Raw genomic sequence first — 17700 nt, 5'->3', positions numbered from 1 at the left:
AATATATAATATAAAAAAAATCTGAATATATAATATAAATAAAATCTGAATATATAACAAATAAAATCTAAATATATAATATAAATAAAATCTGAATATATAAAATAAATAAAATATATAAAAAATAAATGAACTATTTAGAGTGGCCTTGGACTGTACCACATCAATCTATAGGGGGTGACATTCGCCCAAGGTCTCCATAGCAACCGGTCAATTCCCATTGTCGGAGGATTTTCCAGGATCGGGGCGGAGCTAAGCGAACAGGCGGATTCGATGGATTCTGCGCGCTGATTGGCTGCGGGAAGTGACGTCCCCGTCGTGCGCTGTCATGACGAATGGAGAGATCCGGACACGTCAAAACAGGAAGAAACAAAGATGGCGGAGTGGGGCAGAGGTACCGGGACAGAGGGGGGCAGTGTGATATATGGGGGGGCTGTGTGATATATGGGGGGGGCAGTGTGATATATGGGGGGGGGCTGTGTGATATATGGGGGGGGCAGTGTGATATATGGGGGGGGCAGTGTGATATATGGGGGGGGGGGGGCTGTGTGATATATGGGGGGGAGCTGTGTGATATATGGGGGGGGCTGTGTGATATATGGGGGGGGGCTGTGTGATATATGGGGGGGGGAGCTGTGTGATATATGGGGGGGGGCTGTGTGATATATGGGGGGGGGGAGCTGTGTGATATATGGGGGGGGGCTGTGTGATATATGGGGGGGGGCTGTGTGATATATGGGGGGGGGAGCTGTGTGATATATGGGGGGGCTGTGTGATATATGGGGGGGCAGTGTGATATATGTGGGGGAGCTGTGTGATATATGGGGGGGGGAGCTGTGTGATATATGGGGGGGGAGCTGTGTGATATATGGGGGGGGGGGAGCTGTGTGATATATGGGGGGGGGCTGTGTGATATATGTGGGGGAGCTGTGTGATATATGTGGGGGAGCTGTGTGATATATGTGGGGGAGCTGTGTGATATATGGGGGGGGGCTGTGTGATATATGGGGGGGGGCTGTGTGATATATGGGGGGGGGGGCTGTGTGATATATGGGGGGGGGGGCTGTGTGATATATGGGGGGGGGCTGTGTGATATATGGGGGGGGGGCTGTGTGATATATGGGGGGGGGGCTGTGTGATATATGGGGGGGGGCTGTGTGATATATGGGGGGGGCTGTGTGATATATGGGGGGGAGCTGTGTGATATATGGGGGGGAGCTGTGTGATATATGGGGGGGGGAGCTGTGTGATATATGGGGGGGAGCTGTGTGATATATGGGGGGGGGGCTGTGTGATATATGTGGGGGAGCTGTGTGATATATGGGGGGGAGCTGTGTGATATATGGGGGGAGCTGTGTGATATATGGGGGGGGGCTGTGTGATATATGGGGGGGGAGCTGTGTGATATATGGGGGGGCTGTGTGATATATGGGGGGGGCTGTGTGATATATGTGGGGGAGCTGTGTGATATATGGGGGGGAGCTGTGTGATATATGGGGGGGGGAGCTGTGTGATATATGGGGGGGAGCTGTGTGATATATGGGGGGGGGGCTGTGTGATATATGTGGGGGAGCTGTGTGATATATGGGGGGGAGCTGTGTGATATATGGGGGGGGGGCTGTGTGATATATGGGGGGGGAGCTGTGTGATATATGGGGGGGCTGTGTGATATATGGGGGGGGCTGTGTGATATATGTGGGGGAGCTGTGTGATATATGGGGGGGGAGCTGTGTGATATATGTGGGGGAGCTGTGTGATATATGGGGGGGGGCTGTGTGATATATGGGGGGGGGCTGTGTGATATATGGGGGGGAGCTGTGTGATATATGGGGGGGAGCTGTGTGATATATGGGGGGGGGAGCTGTGTGATATATGGGGGGGGGGCTGTGTGATATATGTGGGGGAGCTGTGTGATATATGGGGGGGGGCTGTGTGATATATGGGGGGGGCTGTGTGATATATGGGGGGGGGGCTGTGTGATATATGGGGGGGGCTGTGTGATATATGGGGGGGGCTGTGTGATATATGGGGGGGGGGAGCTGTGTGATATATGGGGGGGGGAGCTGTGTGATATATGGGGGGGCTGTGTGATATATGGGGGGGCTGTGTGATATATGGGGGGGGCTGTGTGATATATGGGGGGGGGCTGTGTGATATATGGGGGGGGCTGTGTGATATATGGGGGGGCTGTGTGATATATGGGGGGGGGCTGTGTGATATATGGGGGGAGCTGTGTGATATGGGGGGGGGGAGCTGTGTGATATGGGGGGGGAGCTGTGTGATATATGGGGGGGGAGCTGTGTGATATATGGGGGGGGGGGAGCTGTGTGATATATGGGGGGGGGGAGCTGTGTGATATATGGGGGGGGGGAGCTGTGTGATATATGGGGGGGGGGAGCTGTGTGATATATGGGGGGGGAGCTGTGTGATATATGGGGGGGGGAGCTGTGTGATATATGGGGGGGAGCTGTGTGATATATGGGGGGGGGAGCTGTGTGATATATGGGGGGGGGGAGCTGTGTGATATATGGGGGGGGAGCTGTGTGATATATGGGGGGGGAGCTGTGTGATATATGGGGGGGGGAGCTGTGTGATATATGGGGGGGGAGCTGTGTGATATATGGGGGGGGGGAGCTGTGTGATATATGGGGGGGGGAGCTGTGTGATATATGGGGGGGAGCTGTGTGATATATGGGGGGGGAGCTGTGTGATATATGGGGGGGGGGAGCTGTGTGATATATGGGGGGGGGCTGTGTGATATATGGGGGGGAGCTGTGTGATATATGGGGGGGAGCTGTGTGATATATGGGGGGGGGCTGTGTGATATATGGGGGGGAGCTGTGTGATATATGGGGGGGAGCTGTGTGATATATGGGGGGGGGGCTGTGTGATATATGGGGGGGGGGCTGTGTGATATATGGGGGGGGCTGTGTGATATATATGGGGGGGGGGCTGTGTGATATATGGGGGGGGAGCTGTGTGATATATGGGGGGGGGAGCTGTGTGATATATGGGGGGGGAGCTGTGTGATATATGGGGGGGGAGCTGTGTGATATATGGGGGGGGGGCTGTGTGATATATGGGGGGGGAGCTGTGTGATATATGGGGGGGGGGCTGTGTGATATATGGGGGGGGAGCTGTGTGATATATGGAGGGGGAGCTGTGTGATATATGGGGGTGGAGCTGTGTGATATATATGGGGGTGGAGCTGTGTGATATATATGGTGGGGGAGCTGTGTGATATATATGGTGGGGGAGCTGTGTGATGTATACACCTTTCTGTTTAATTACCTTGTACGGTAGATAAAACTACCGAACACCGACCACCCCCCTAGCTCATTAACTACAAAGCAGACCGCAAGTTAAGGGCCCTCTCTGTGTGGCCGCCGTGCAGGAGAAAATGTCGGCTATCTTGTTCGCACGAAAGAAGGCAGCGGGACTTGGTCGTCGAGTGTCTGGAACTAAAATTGGACACTCAACTTCCCGAACACTGGTCAACTTCGCGAACGCCTACTTCCTTTCACCGACCAGCCAGGAGAGCGCTATTCGGTAGGGTTGTTCCCACGAACTAGGGGAACAAACGCTACCTATGAGCCAGGAGAACCGTTCGTGGATTTGTTCAGTTTTAGACTTGTCGAAATAGACCAACTGTACAGACAAATTTTCATGGATTTCTTTCTGGGCAGGAGCCTTGTGTGCGGTCGGTCAAATTAAGACTACCATGGAACTCCTGAACCCCTGAACTGATGTTGGTCCCCCAGATCAGAGCTATTAGGGGATACATTTGTGGGGGTTTCCAGGGAGTTTAGGGTACTTTCTGAGTTTTGTGGAAATGTGTGGGGTTTTTTTTTGTGTTGGTAGATAATCAAGTTTAGTATAGTGCTTGACTCAATTATCTCCCCAGTACAGGGGAAAGATCATATTATTGTATGTAGGAGTGCCCTGGTCCAGTGGGGAATGCCCCTGGAATATGTCAACTGAAACCCTGTACATTGGTAACTGTATATAAACCGGGCGGTTAGCCTGAATAAACCATTCCTGTTATACTCTTCTTCTAGTTTAGGCTGATGTTTGTGTTTTTGTCTGATTTACTTGGGAAATATACTTGGATGCTGTACTTCGTTACCCTCTAGCAGTTTGGGAGTAAACAGACAAACGGGTATCTGCAATACCAGTGCTCGTTACAGGTGCAAACTCTAGTGGCTTTCTACCGGGAATCAAAACAGACCTTTGGTCTGTTATAGAATTTTGGATGTCCTCACGCTCTGCATGGGGACTTCCAGCGTCAGATTTTTTCCCCATAGGAAAGCATTGAATAATGCTTTCCTATGGGGAAATCCTAATGCAAGCACAGCCCTGGTAAGTGACTGAAAGGGTTATAAGCCCAGTCAGCGCCCCGGGAGGGGCCTTAAAAGAGAGGGAAGCTATAGTGCCAGGAAAACGAGTTTGTGTTCCTGGCAATATAGTTTTCCTTTTTGATATAGAGGTCTAAAACTAGTATTCAAAGATCAGCTGTGATTTTCATTGGATGCTTCCTTTAGGTGGCAGAGCCCTATGATACCTATTCAGAGCATTTCTGAGAAAAGAGACACTCTCTTAAATTGTTGATCATAATTTGTCTGGCTCTGTGTCCATGAGAGGGCAGAATTATTACAACAATAGTGCCATTCAAAATGTTTCCTTTGGGGCTCTGAATCTTCACTTTCAACATTTCTCAACCGACTATCAGTAATTGGAGCTAGGGGCTACATGAGGTTAAACCTCACACTCTGGAAAGACTCCGGCTTAGAACTTAACTTTGATTGTAGTGCCCCTTGCTGCAGTGATGCGTTCCACTGTAAATAAATGCTGGCACACAAAACGTTGCGTTTGACGTCATGCTAGTTAGTTGTGTGTTGTCTGTTTGTAGGACCTGGTTTTATGCCATGTCATCAACACCTGAGAGTCCGCTATGTAAGCAGTCTTGGACCATCACAACTGTACTAATATTTTCTTTGAATATTGGTACTCCAATCTAGATGTTTTAAATTCTTTTTGTGCCAAACTCTTCTCTGATGATAATGCTGCCCATGTTTTCACAGGCCCAAGTTCTGGGGCAGTGGATGACATGCTGGATGAAGAAAACAAGCGCCTCACTGAGAATCTATCCACAAAGGTGACAAGGCTGAAATCGGTAAGTGTACAGAGTGAGGGAGATATTCAGTAGCTTCAGCCTCCACCACTATCAATTATCATCAGCATTAAATATAATAAGCTCTATTTAACTAACACATGCATGTCTACCTGCAGCTTGCCCTGGACATTGACAGAGAGGCTGACGACCACAACAAGTACCTGGATGGAATGGTGAGACTATGCCGAGTATTACATGTCCATTCTCTCATGTATTTGGCATTATTATAGGGTGCATCATTTTGGATGGAATTCTATAGATTAGAAAACCTACGGGTGTCTAGGTGTGTTTGGTCTCTAGCTGCTCTTATCCTCTTATCCTCTGCAAGATTCAGAGCATTGCAAATGGTAGTTCTACAGCTGTTAGTAACTACAACTCCCATGATTCTTTGTGAACCAGCTGTATTTCTATAACTAATCTGGCCCATAGTAATCACAATGTTTCTCTTTGTTCTGTAGGATTCTGATTTCATGAGTGTGACCGGTCTTCTTAGCGGCACTGTGAAACGTTTCACGGGGATGACTCGTTCAGGACGTGATAATCGCAAGATATTATGTTATATTTCAGTCGGACTTGTTGGATTGTTCTTTCTATTGTACTACTTAGTATCTCGGGCCAGCACGTGAAGGTGGCTCTCCACACCACCCCAAAAAGACATTCCAAATGCACAGTACCTAATGACCCAGAACGTGAGATGGAATGTGCCAGCTGGTCTTGGCACTTTATGAAATTCCCTCGTCTAACAATCAATCTTATACACCTAATCCAGTAACCATAACACATTTTATCTAAGTTGTGATTTGAGATTAATATTATTTTTTCTAGATATAGTTGATTCAAAGTATTCATTTCTATCCAGTTTCCACAAACTTGTATCTGTGTGTATTTTCTGCAAACCAAGTAAACTTATTCATAGGCTTCATTATTTTAAAATGACCTTTCCATATACAAGGTTTATTTTTCAAGTACAAATAAAAATAATGGTGTTTTTTTTTTTTTTTTTTTCATTTTTTTTTTTTTTAAATCTGTGTTTAAATAGAAGTGCAGTTCTAAAATGCCCACATATAAAATGACTAGATGGGTAAACCATGCTATTTATAATTGTTATAGCCATAATGAGGACATTCCAAGCTGTCTTTAATCTGCACGCTGGGGCCTGGGCCATTGCCCCCTTTTACCTTTTAGTAGTCAGTGAGCTGAGCCGCGGTATGTGGTCCAGCTCTCCGTTCCGATGAAGCAGCGGTCTCACACCTAGGGCTATCTGACAGAGGAGAAATGGGACACTGCGTACTGCCAAGGGGCTTCTCTTGATAAATACTCATTTTGTCAATCTTTTTAGTTTTTTTCCACAGGTGCTGATTTCTATAAACTCTGTGATTGGCTTGAAGGACACCCTGTTGTGAATAGGGCCATTCGTTTCACTATAACCAGATCAAGGTGCATTGTTATAGTGCTTGTACTGTCCCATTTTAAGGCTTTGTACTGAAAATCAGAATGTTTGTTCTCACTTTATTCAAATTGGCTATTTTTATTTCAACTGGCATTTATACGGTGTATACATACTCTAATGTGAGGATATAACAGAAAACAAATAGTGCACATCTTGTCCCGTTTACCAACCACCAAATTATTTTTAAACACTTGTGACATTGGATGTCATGATGTTTTGAGGGTACAAGTTCCCTGGTGGCTTTGCCGTTTAGGATTTGGGACCTTACTTGGCTACAGGAGGAACTCTGTATATAGTGTGTACCTTGCCTCTGCCTTTTAATCTTTGAGATATATAATATATATATATATATATATATATATATATATATATTTATTCTCACAGGGGTTTCAGATTTGGTTTGGCCCATGTTATCAAGAGAGTTTACAATTGGAAATGTACGTTGGGCATGCTGATATCTCAAAATGATTTTGTGGTAAACCACCCATTTTTTCTGAGGCTGATAATTTTGGCACATTTACTTGGTGATCTATTGGAAACCCGTGTTGAAGGAGTTTAAGTTTTATCCATTGTCTTACGTTTAAATGAAAGCAGATGCTTCAGTTTGGAAACTCTTCACAAATAGATATCTTTTCACTTTCCTTTTTTCCTCTCCTCGGTCAATAGCTTTGTAGAGCCCGCAGGAGCTTCCTGTGTGTGATTTGTAGATTAGGAGATAAAAACTTCTACAGTAAGGTAACATCTGCTGGAAAATGCACCTATTTTTGTTTTTTATGCAGTCTGTGTGAGTTACAGCCATGAGAGTTGTGGCCAGGGCCACAAAAACAAAACTGATTTAACTCTTACATGACAGAGAATTAAGCAGTCACTAACATGACAGAGAATTGAGCAGTCACTAACATGACAGAGAATTGAGCAGTCACTATTTCCTTCTGGACAATGTACTTGTTAAAAAGGTTTGACAATTTGACTTTCATGATTATTTTATTTGCTCTATTGGTTTGAAAAAAGACCAATAGAGCAAATAAAATAATATCTGAAGAAAACCGAAACCCACTTTAGTAAGCTCACAACATGTCCATGTAGGCCTACAGTCATGTTATTTGGTTCTGTGGTGTTCATGATTTTCCCTTTTCTCTATAAATGTAGTTGGGGAGATTAGTGCAAACGGTTTTAATGAAATTTAGGTGTTAAATATTTTTAGATTGTTTCTTTAAAATCTAAATGTGATGCCATGGAAGTAAATAGAACTCTGTGCAAGCCATAAGATCGGAGGATGTTTGCGATTCCCTAAAGTGTGAATACTTTATATGCTGAAGAAATAAAGACTGTCAAGAATTGTATATAAATAAACCCACTTCACTATTTATTGATATAAAGATTAGAGTAGACATAGGAACCTGGCGGTATATATGTGCACAGTATGTTAGGGGAGGGTGTGCAGCGAGAGAAAGTTGTGATGGAAAGACCCAAGGTTGCACACACTGCTTGCAAACATACTTTATACAGGGGTAGGCGCACGTTTGCTTGACTGTATTTTCAATTAAGCTTGCCTGGAGAGCAAGTCGGAGTGATAATGACCTGATGTATTTAGATGCGTTAGTACAACTTCCTTCAGGTGGTGGTCATTATTCCCCTCTGTAAACAGCACTGTTTTCATCACTTTCATGGGCACAGACCTCATAGAGAAGTCCTTCTTCAAGCTTCTGCTGCAGACCTTTCCAGATGAACACACATGTTCTCCACTTAACTGCAGTCATAGTGGATGGAAATAAAATTGTCACCCCTCTTGCACAGAGCTACCAAGCGATAATATTTTGCAATGCCATCACCGCGGTGATATTCTGTATCGTGTTTAACAAAATAACTTTTCCTTTTTTAATTAAATAACCCAATGGGTAAACAATCCAAACAGAAGGGTGCGTTGCCACAGTGCTGCTGTGATGCATTTTGTTTTAAAAGTTTACTGGGAGAAGTGTGTGACAAAATCACTACAATTAGCATGCTATATAATAAAGCAAGAATTGAGAACTCCTCACACATTTCAAATGTCAAGGGATTCCCGGACCCTTTTTAGTTTAAATTAAAATATTACCCTATTAGCATTATTTATTGGGTCCATTGTATAATGCTTGTCTATGGGGTTGTTCAAATGCGAGCGCAGTCATTGCTGGGCAGTGCGGCAGCCAAGGAGGAACCCGACTCAGGTAAGTCACAGAAATAGTTTTTAACCCCTTCTGCACCATGCGGGGAGGGGTGCATTATACGGAGCTATAGTGCCAGGAAAACAACTTTGTTTTTTAGTCACTATAGTTTCCTTTTAAAGGGCGCAGAACACATGTATGATCTCTGAGCCAGCAAGGGGAGAAAGAGAGAATGGGATAGGGAGGCAGGCTGCTTTCAGTGTGGGAGGGCACACACCAACCTGCAAGGGGAGGAAGAGAGCATGGGATAGGGAGGCAGGCTGCTTTCAGTGTGGGAGGGCACACACGAACCTGCAACGGAGAAGCAGTTACGTCTGTTGGCACTATTCAGTGCACGCTGATGACAGATGTAATATATGCACAGAATTGACATAAAGCTGTTCTGGGCTGCGTAAGTCACATGTGCTGAGCGTGCAACTTGCCCTCGGCACACAATTGTTAATAATTTTGGACTGCAAATCCGGACTTCTACCACCATGACCAAAAGTGTTCATGGTGGTTGGAGTAACCCTGTGCGCTTAAAAGATCTAAACTGAAATCAACGCTTACGTGGAGAGGTTTTATTAGGTGTTTTGGCTTTCAATGTGAATTAATTCTGTCAATTCTCACTTTAGTGAGTAATCCTTCAATAAACTTCTCCCTCAGTATATTTTCTCACAGTATTAATGATTGGACTGGGTTTGCACAGCACGTCGTGAGGCCATCTAAACGTACAGAATGTGTGGATATTCTAATGACACTAAATGACCCTTTTTTAAATATAAAGAACACTCCTATGTCCAAATTATTGTTTAAAATATGGCACTGGCGCCTTATGGTAGCGCCAGCCCTGTTGGCGTCATGTGTGGAGGTTTGTATCGAGTTTTGGAGCCATTTTGGGAATATTTTGCAGTGGTTTGGGGACTTTTTTGGTGCCTTTCTCAAGCTCTGGAAAGGTAGGGAGCTGAGCTTCGTCGTTTGCATGCCTTTAATTGTGTGTTCTGCATTGTGGGTTGGTTTCCATGCCAGCTCATTTTGACTTTTTTCTGACCTCCAGAACGGATTATTTGGTTTTCAATGCATTCCTATGGGAAACTGCGTTTCGGTTTACAAATTTTTCGCAATAAGAAATGTCCCGGAGAACGCATTAAATTCATAAACCGAGGTCCCACTGTATAATATTTTTGGCACTTTGTATTAAATTCATTTAATATTGGGTTCCAGTTCATCTGCAGTGTCTTAAATCTTATTCTTTCACCAATAAATGGAGAATCATTCCTTACACGGACATCTTTGCTATTAGCAACCTGCGAACGTGTTTTATTGAACCCTCAGTACATTTTAATGTTTGCCAATTTGTCAGCTCTTGCATGGTTATTTTATTTGCTGTATTGGTTTGGGATTTTAGTTTTTTAAACATATTTGAAAAAAAAAAAAACATGTTTTAGTAAGCCCACAACATGTCTATGTAGGCCTAGATTCGTGTTATTTGGTTCTGTGGTGTGCATGACATTTAAGTGTTAAATATGTTAAGATTTTTTTTTAAACATCTGAATGTGATGTAAACAGGAATCCATTATCCTAATAAAAAGGGAAAAACACATTCAAGAATGATATATAAATAAACCTTCTTCACTATTTATTACATTAAAGATCAGGGTGGACATAGCAATCTGGAGCCATAGATGTGCACAGCTTGTTAGAGTAGGACTGCATTTGGTTTGGACCTTAGAATGTTTCTTCCAATGGGACATTTAGTCTATCACCAGCTGAAGGACCAAGGTTGTAGCAAACAACATACTTTATACATGGGTAGACCCACGTTTGTTGGACTGTATTTTCAATGAGGCTTTCCTTAGCTGGAGTGATAATGTCCTGATGTATTTTGATTAGATACTTCCTTCAGGTGGTGGACATCATTCTCCTCTGTAAACAGCACTGTTGGCATCGGTTTCATGGACACAGACCTCATAGAGAAGTCCTTCTTCAAGCCTGTTCTGCAGACCTTCCCAGATGAACACAGACACGTTCTCCACTGAACTGCAGTCATAGTGGATAGAAATAAAAATGTCACACCTCTTACATAGAGCTACCAAGCGATAATGTTCTACAATGCCATCACCCCAGTGATATTCTGTATCCAGGTTTGGAAAATATATATTTATTTTAAAATCCCCAATGCGTTATAGAAATTAGACTTGGGCTCCTGTTAGGCTTTACTTTTTAGACTGTACTGGGGGAAATGCATACCCAAAACACTGCAATTAACACGCTATTCAATAAAGAGAGAACTCAATGTTTGAATTCCAAATTTAAGGTTAAAAGATCTAAACTGAAATCAAAGCTGACAAGGAGAGGTTTTACCAGTTCAGCTGTTTTGGCTTAAAATTTTAATTTCATTTTTAATTCTGTCAATTCTCACTTTAGTGAATAATCCTTCAATAAACTTCTCCCTCAGTATATTTTCTCACAGTGTTAATGATTGGACTGGGTTTGCACAGCACGTCGTGAGGCCATCTAAACGTACAGAATGTGTGGATATCCTAATGACACTAAATAACCTTTTTTTAAATAAAAAGAACACTCTCGTGTCTGAATTTCCATTGGTGTATATTTAAAACATCTTGCATGAGATGCAGATTTATCTACAGCCTTTGCAATCCTTCCCATTTATGCCAACACAGACTTTGTCTGCGCTGGGGAATTCTCCAATCAGAACTGAAGGATTGGAAAATACAAGAGATAGTGTAGATACTGCAAAGGGCTTATAAAGGCAGTATTTCGATTAGTACCTGCACCATCTCTACTGTGGCAGAAGGCCACTAAATTAATAGAGATTAGTATACAAACCGGGAAAGCATGCCAGGGATTAATCTCACAGTGGTTTGACATGACAAGCATCACCTCTCTATAAAATCCAAATCTCGGCCCATGTGGCAATTTCATGATGTAATTAGCTGATCACGCACACAAATTAAAAGACACCCCAACAAAACCCAATTTTATTCCAACCAGACCGACACTATTCTCATTGCACTAGACCAGGAATGACTTACCTGACAACATTTTTAAAGTAAGGTACGTCTTGATCCAGATTCTTGTGATCCATGGGAATGGCAATGGCTTCCTGGAGGGGATTATATAGAAGGTTGTGGTTTTTTTTTTTGTCCCCCCATTTTTTCATCATAATTTTCACAATTTCACGGATTATACGGAATCGCCTTCGTTGGAATATTATAGTCAGGATTTGTCTATTACAGACATATTAGTTTTTCTTATGGTGTTTTTAGAATTTCAGCATCCCACAACTGCCACCAGACTGTAAAATGTGTCTGTATGTGGGAATACTGTCGAGACACAGTAAGTAAAGTTACACCATGCACATGTACTATACATGACTATGCAATTGCAGCCTGCAAGGAACCCCTAAAGTGCACTCCATGTGTTGAGTCTTCACTTTTCTCCTGGCTTCGCTTCTTGGCTGCTAGAATCTCAGCTATAATTTACCAATTCCACATTGATTGTTTGTTAAATACACCCCAAGTTTGAATTACTCTATGTAGACTATAATTTCTAATTAACAAGCTCCAGAATAAAAATTAACAGAATTTTAAAAACTGTATTGAGCACCACATAAAGTCACCTCTGAACCCTGTTGGGCAACCTCTTACCTCCATGTATTTCTTAAGATCTGTCAAATTCATCACCATTCCTGTGACGGGATCAATCTGAAATAGAAGTTAAGATTGTGAAGGAGAACTGTGATGGTAATGAAGATCAGAGCAGAATATGGACACTTTATGTAGGTCCCTAAATTATTCTTATGGTTTAGGTGCAGGGTGCGTATGATGTAATTGTTTATTATTAATGTTTTGTGTGCTCTCCTGTCCTGCTGATGGTTACAATCAACTAGGTGGATTCAGCTATGGATCCTGAACAGCGCCATCGGTTGGTTGTCAGGATCTTGAAACAGCCTAGATAGCAAGGCTTATTATGAATTCTGGAAACCCAGGAGATCGTCCTTGTTAATTATTGTATTCCCAACCCCTTTATAAACATGTTAATATTTCCCCATAATATTTGGTTATTTGTATTTTATTAAGCAGGTCACAGTAAATCTAACGTAATGTGCATATTGGCTAGTCCTGAATTAAAATAAAGTATTGTGTGTTAGTTCCCTCTGGAACTGCATGTCCTGGTATGTGATTCAGGAATCCCACTAACCTGTATTTGGACCAGTTGGCTGACTGCACAGTCCCTGACTCCTAGGACAAGTTAAAGAGAGCTAGGCCTGAAAGCCACCAGTGCCTTTTGTAACAGTGGCGGATCCAGGGATCCAATGGGGGGGGGGCAACAGGGCAATTGCCCCCGCCCCCACCCCCCGAGAAAATAGTGAGGCCAAAGCTCTCCCCGGGCGGCCAATGCAGGGCTGGCACTATCCAAGCGCCAGCCCTGCTGTTTTCCTTCACGGACCAGAGGGGAGATCAGTGATTGCTGGACAGCCGGCAGGGGAGAGAGAACCCGGGGGAGCTCCTACCTGCAGCTCCGCAGGGTTCTCCTCTCGCGAGCACGGAGCGTTGTTGTGGTTACCATGGCAACTCCCCATTCTCGCGAGAGTGAACTCTAGTCTGAGCTGCAGGCTAGAGTTCACTCTCACCACTAGAACTACCAGGGATTGGAAAAAATGTCTCCTCCTCCCTCAGCACAGATAAGAAGGGAGGGGGGACATAAACTATATTGTAGTAATTATTTAATACATTTACAAAAAAAATCTTTAATCTGCCCTCTTTCCCCTCACACAAACTATAACCCCCCTTACACACACTGCACCCCTACACACACACACACTGCCCCCTACACACACACACACTGCCCCCTACACACACACACAAACACACTGCCCCCCTTACACACACTGCACCACACACAAACACACACTGCCCCCTACACACACACACACTGCCCCCTACACACACACACACTGCCCCCTACACACACACACAAACACACTGCCCCCCTTACACACACTGCACCACACACAAACACACACTGCCCCCTACACACACACACACTGCCCCCTACACACACACACACTGCCCCCTACACACACACACAAACACACTGGCCCCCTTACACACACTGCACCACACACAAACACACTGCCCCCCTTACACACACACACACACACACACACACTGCACCACACACAAACACACACAGTGCCCCCCTTACACACAATGTAAGAAAAGGAGCTAAAATGTATTATTCTTAATAATATAAATAATACACTGTTCCCAAATCTATGGTGGCAGTTGTCACGAGTCACCACAGCTAGGCTTTCATGCCATTACTACAATTCAAATATCGTTGGTTCTACGAGGCCTAAAGTAACTATAAAACAAGATACTCTCCTCCCCCCCCCCCCCCACCCCATCCCCCCTCTATAACTTGTCCTTTCAGGGACAGCCCTGTTTCAGTGATGGACTCAGTCTCTCCCAGACATTTTATATCATACAGTCCTGTTTTAGTGATGGACTCAGTCTCTCCCAGACATTTTATATCACACAGTCCTGTTTTAGTGATGGACACTGTGTGTGCTACTCAGTCTCTCCCAGACATTTTATATCACACAGTCCTGTTTTAGTGATGGACACTATGTGTTTTACTCAGTCTCTCCCAGACATTTTATATCATACAGTCCTGTTTCAGTGATGGACACTGTGTGTGCTACTCAGTCTTCCCCAGACATTTTGTATCATACAGTCCTGTTTTAGTGCTAGACTCAGTCTCTCCCAGACATTTTGTATCATACAGCCCTGTTTTAGTGCTAGACTCAGTCTCTCCCAGACATTTTATATCATACAGTCCTGTTTTAGTGATGGACTCAGTCTCTCCCAGACATTTTGTATCATACAGTCCTGTTTTAGTGATGGACTCAGTCTCTCCCAGACATTTTATATCATACAGTCCTGTTTTAGTGATGGACTCAGTCTCTCCCAGACATTTTGTATCATACAGCCCTGTTTCAGTGATGGACTCAGTCTCCACCAGAACAAATACCCACATGTGTTTTTAATACGTTCACTTACCTTTCCACGCACTGTGACAATCACTGAAAACAGATAGAACAGGTTAATTAGGGACTGATACAATGTTTACATTACTGTCAAATATTCAGTTTTCAGCTTAAAAATATTCATATAATCAAGAAAGCGGCTCTACTCACAAAGCCTGGGGGGTGAGGTGGTCGCGGCCAGCTCTTGGTCACCCCATGAAAGAAGCTAACAGGACATCTGGGCGTTATGGGAAGTACCCCACTGCATGTAGGGGTGTATTTGGATGTACAGCTGCGATTGGAATGCAGTGGTGTACCTGTATGTAGTGTTTGAATGCAGGGGAGTGTTTGTACATTGTGTTGGCTTATAAATGCAAGCTGCTTTTTTGTGTAAATCTCATTATGTCTGTCACTGGTGCGCTATGGTGACAGCCATAAATCTTTTGCTTGTGTGTCCCAGGGGTACAACTAGCTCCTGGCATTTCAAGCAGAAGTGGCCATGGGGGTTGGAGAAAACCTTTAACTAATTTGGATATTCTAATTCTTTACATCAAATTGACAGGTTTGCTGATCAACCCCTTTTTTGCACAGGAACCAAAGAAAGTAAATGATTCGATACTTTACAACAGGATTGTTTTATTATTATGTCTAAAAGTAGTAAAATAGATTTTAAAAGTTACACATGATGCGCACTTTACCCCTCCCCCACTGGATTCAGCCCCCCTCCTCCCCCTTCCTACACCCAGGACCAGACAGAATCTCACCTTTGTAGTTGTGTCCATGTCCATTGGGGTTGTTGCATTTGCCAAAAATCCTTTTGTTCTCCTCATCACTGAGTGATTTGCTACAAAACAGGGAAGGCAAAAAGTGTCAGCTTTTCCACAGACGCCGTGAGACTACATGCAGGTAAGAGGAGAGGACAATGTTTCGAGTCAGTGTTCCCAGCATTGCCTTTACCAGTGTCTGTCAATGTCTGCAAACACAGCTCCATGCTGCCAATTAGTCTTATCTATCTACAGAGCAGGTGTGGAGCAGTCACCATGGCAACCTAGCATTCAGTCGCAGAACATAACAATAAATAAGTAAATAAATAAATAAATAAATAAATAAAGCTTCAATGCTTTCCAGAGACACATATTTACAGTTTGTATTGTTACAATGTTCCCACTACATTCATGTTTCTCACTTTCGTTTTCCAGCTGATCTGACAGAGTATTAACATTGTATCTCCTGCAGGTTACATTGTATCCACACCCACCTGTGCAGTCTGTGGCAAGCACTGAATGTCATGCTGCGGGAGATGTGTACTGTCCTTGGCTTGCTGTGTGTTGGGAGCATGGTGACAGTGATGGTGAGGATGGGGCTGCTGGGATGAGCAACAGGCTCTCACTGAGCTCAGCACATCCTGAACTCCTCCTATGATGGGCAGAATGAGGGGCAGTCACTGACAGGGGGCATCTGATTGGCTGCAAGTCATGCTCTCCCATTGGCCCAACAAGGCTACAACCCATGCCACTGGGCTATTCATTATCCCTATCCTGGCAGAAGGCCTCATTAACTCTTTCCTGTCTGCAAGGACTGAGTAACACACATAGTGCCCATCACTGAAACAGGACTGTATGATATAAAATGTCTGGGGAGAGACTGAGTCCATCACTGAAACAGGCATAGATATAATATAAATAACTGCTACTCACAATTCCCTCTTATGACCCACTGGCAGCAAACTAGCAGTAGTTACTCTCGGCTGCCCCTGCCTACTTACCTGCAGGTTAGACCTGATCCCCATGACTGAACCAAAGTGAGTCTAGTATGGACTGGATAAGAATCCAGACCTTGCTAGTCAAGTGAGTGGAGCGCTATATATTCACACTTACCCTGACTTAGGGTTAAATCTCAGGTATATGTTGATACATGAAAGTGAAACAAAAACAATACAGCACAATATAGTGTAAATCTGTAGATAGCGAGGAGGATATTGTGATAATTTGTCAATAATCAAACTCACATGGAGCCTCAGACAGGACAGGCTCAAATCACTTCCACAGTAGTGTCGTATGGAGACACTGCACCATTTAACTGGAATAAGTTTCCTCAGGGAGAGAAGGAGAGAAAAAAAGGGAGAAACCTCCTAGTGTACTATGTTTCAACTTGCAATTGCACATACAGTAGTTATGGTAGTGCTCACCTTATTCTGAGCCAATGAGAACCTGGCTCTAGATGGTAGACTTGGGTGCCTCTGGAGGGGGGCACGTACCCTTCTTTAGCAGCAAGATAGGATAGAAAGCCAATGGGATGCAATAAAAAAATAAATTTATTATAAGTTTAAAATCAAAAGATAATAAAATAATATTGTGAATATATAGCGCTCCACTCACTTGACTAGCAAGGTCTGGATTCTTATCCAGTCCATACTAGACTCACTTTGGTTCATTTCTATACTGAGTGGGGGAAAGAGAACACCCACTAGAGTGTGTAGCTGCTTTCGTATCACATTAATATACCTATAAGTGCACTGGACACAGTAATCACTATTTTTTTTAAATCTAGTTTCTGATCTCCATGACTGCCTTCCTGGACCTTGAGCCCCAATAGGTAATACCTCAAACCACAGCCCCATGCCTGGCCGGACCATGATGTTCAGGATTCCAGTTGTTGGCCATGGGGTTGGTGGTGTGGTGCCTTCCAGACCATGTCCTACTCCTCTCCCGGGGGAGGCAGGAGCGGACTACATCCAGAAGATTTGGTGGATGTGTCGGCAGACCTGCTCCAGCGATCTCATGTGGCCAGACCAGGTGGCTTCAGTGGACTTTAAAAGTTGTAACAGTTTACCCAACTG

The 17700-nt window shown here is 44.1% G+C and overlaps 2 protein-coding genes across 2 annotated transcripts; one reads left to right on the top strand and one right to left on the bottom strand.

Annotated features, from left to right (window-relative positions):
• Positions 1–314: 314 nt before the first annotated feature.
• On the top strand, positions 315–6177 carry BET1L (Bet1 golgi vesicular membrane trafficking protein like). The gene is made up of 4 exons (XM_063438672.1): positions 315–394; positions 5082–5173; positions 5290–5346; positions 5632–6177. Exons 1-4 carry the CDS (start codon positions 376–378, stop codon positions 5797–5799), a joined length of 336 nt encoding a protein of 111 aa, XP_063294742.1. The 5' UTR covers positions 315–375; the 3' UTR covers positions 5800–6177.
• A 4243-nt stretch (positions 6178–10420) lies between these two features.
• Positions 10421–16273, bottom strand: PTS (6-pyruvoyltetrahydropterin synthase). Its single transcript, XM_063437637.1, has 6 exons — positions 16120–16273; positions 15626–15705; positions 14896–14918; positions 12478–12534; positions 11863–11933; positions 10421–10846 (listed from the first exon to the last, which is right to left on the bottom strand). The coding sequence occupies exons 1-6, from the start codon at positions 16197–16199 to the stop codon at positions 10723–10725; spliced, it is 435 nt and encodes a 144-aa protein (XP_063293707.1). The 5' UTR covers positions 16200–16273; the 3' UTR covers positions 10421–10722.
• Between the last annotated feature and the right edge of the window lie 1427 nt (positions 16274–17700).

This window comes from Pelobates fuscus, chromosome 12 (genome assembly GCF_036172605.1).
Source record: "Pelobates fuscus isolate aPelFus1 chromosome 12, aPelFus1.pri, whole genome shotgun sequence".
Taxonomy (NCBI): domain Eukaryota; kingdom Metazoa; phylum Chordata; class Amphibia; order Anura; family Pelobatidae; genus Pelobates; species Pelobates fuscus.
The sequence above is the reverse complement of the archived record's forward strand: the minus strand, read 5'-3'. Positions and strand labels throughout refer to the sequence as shown.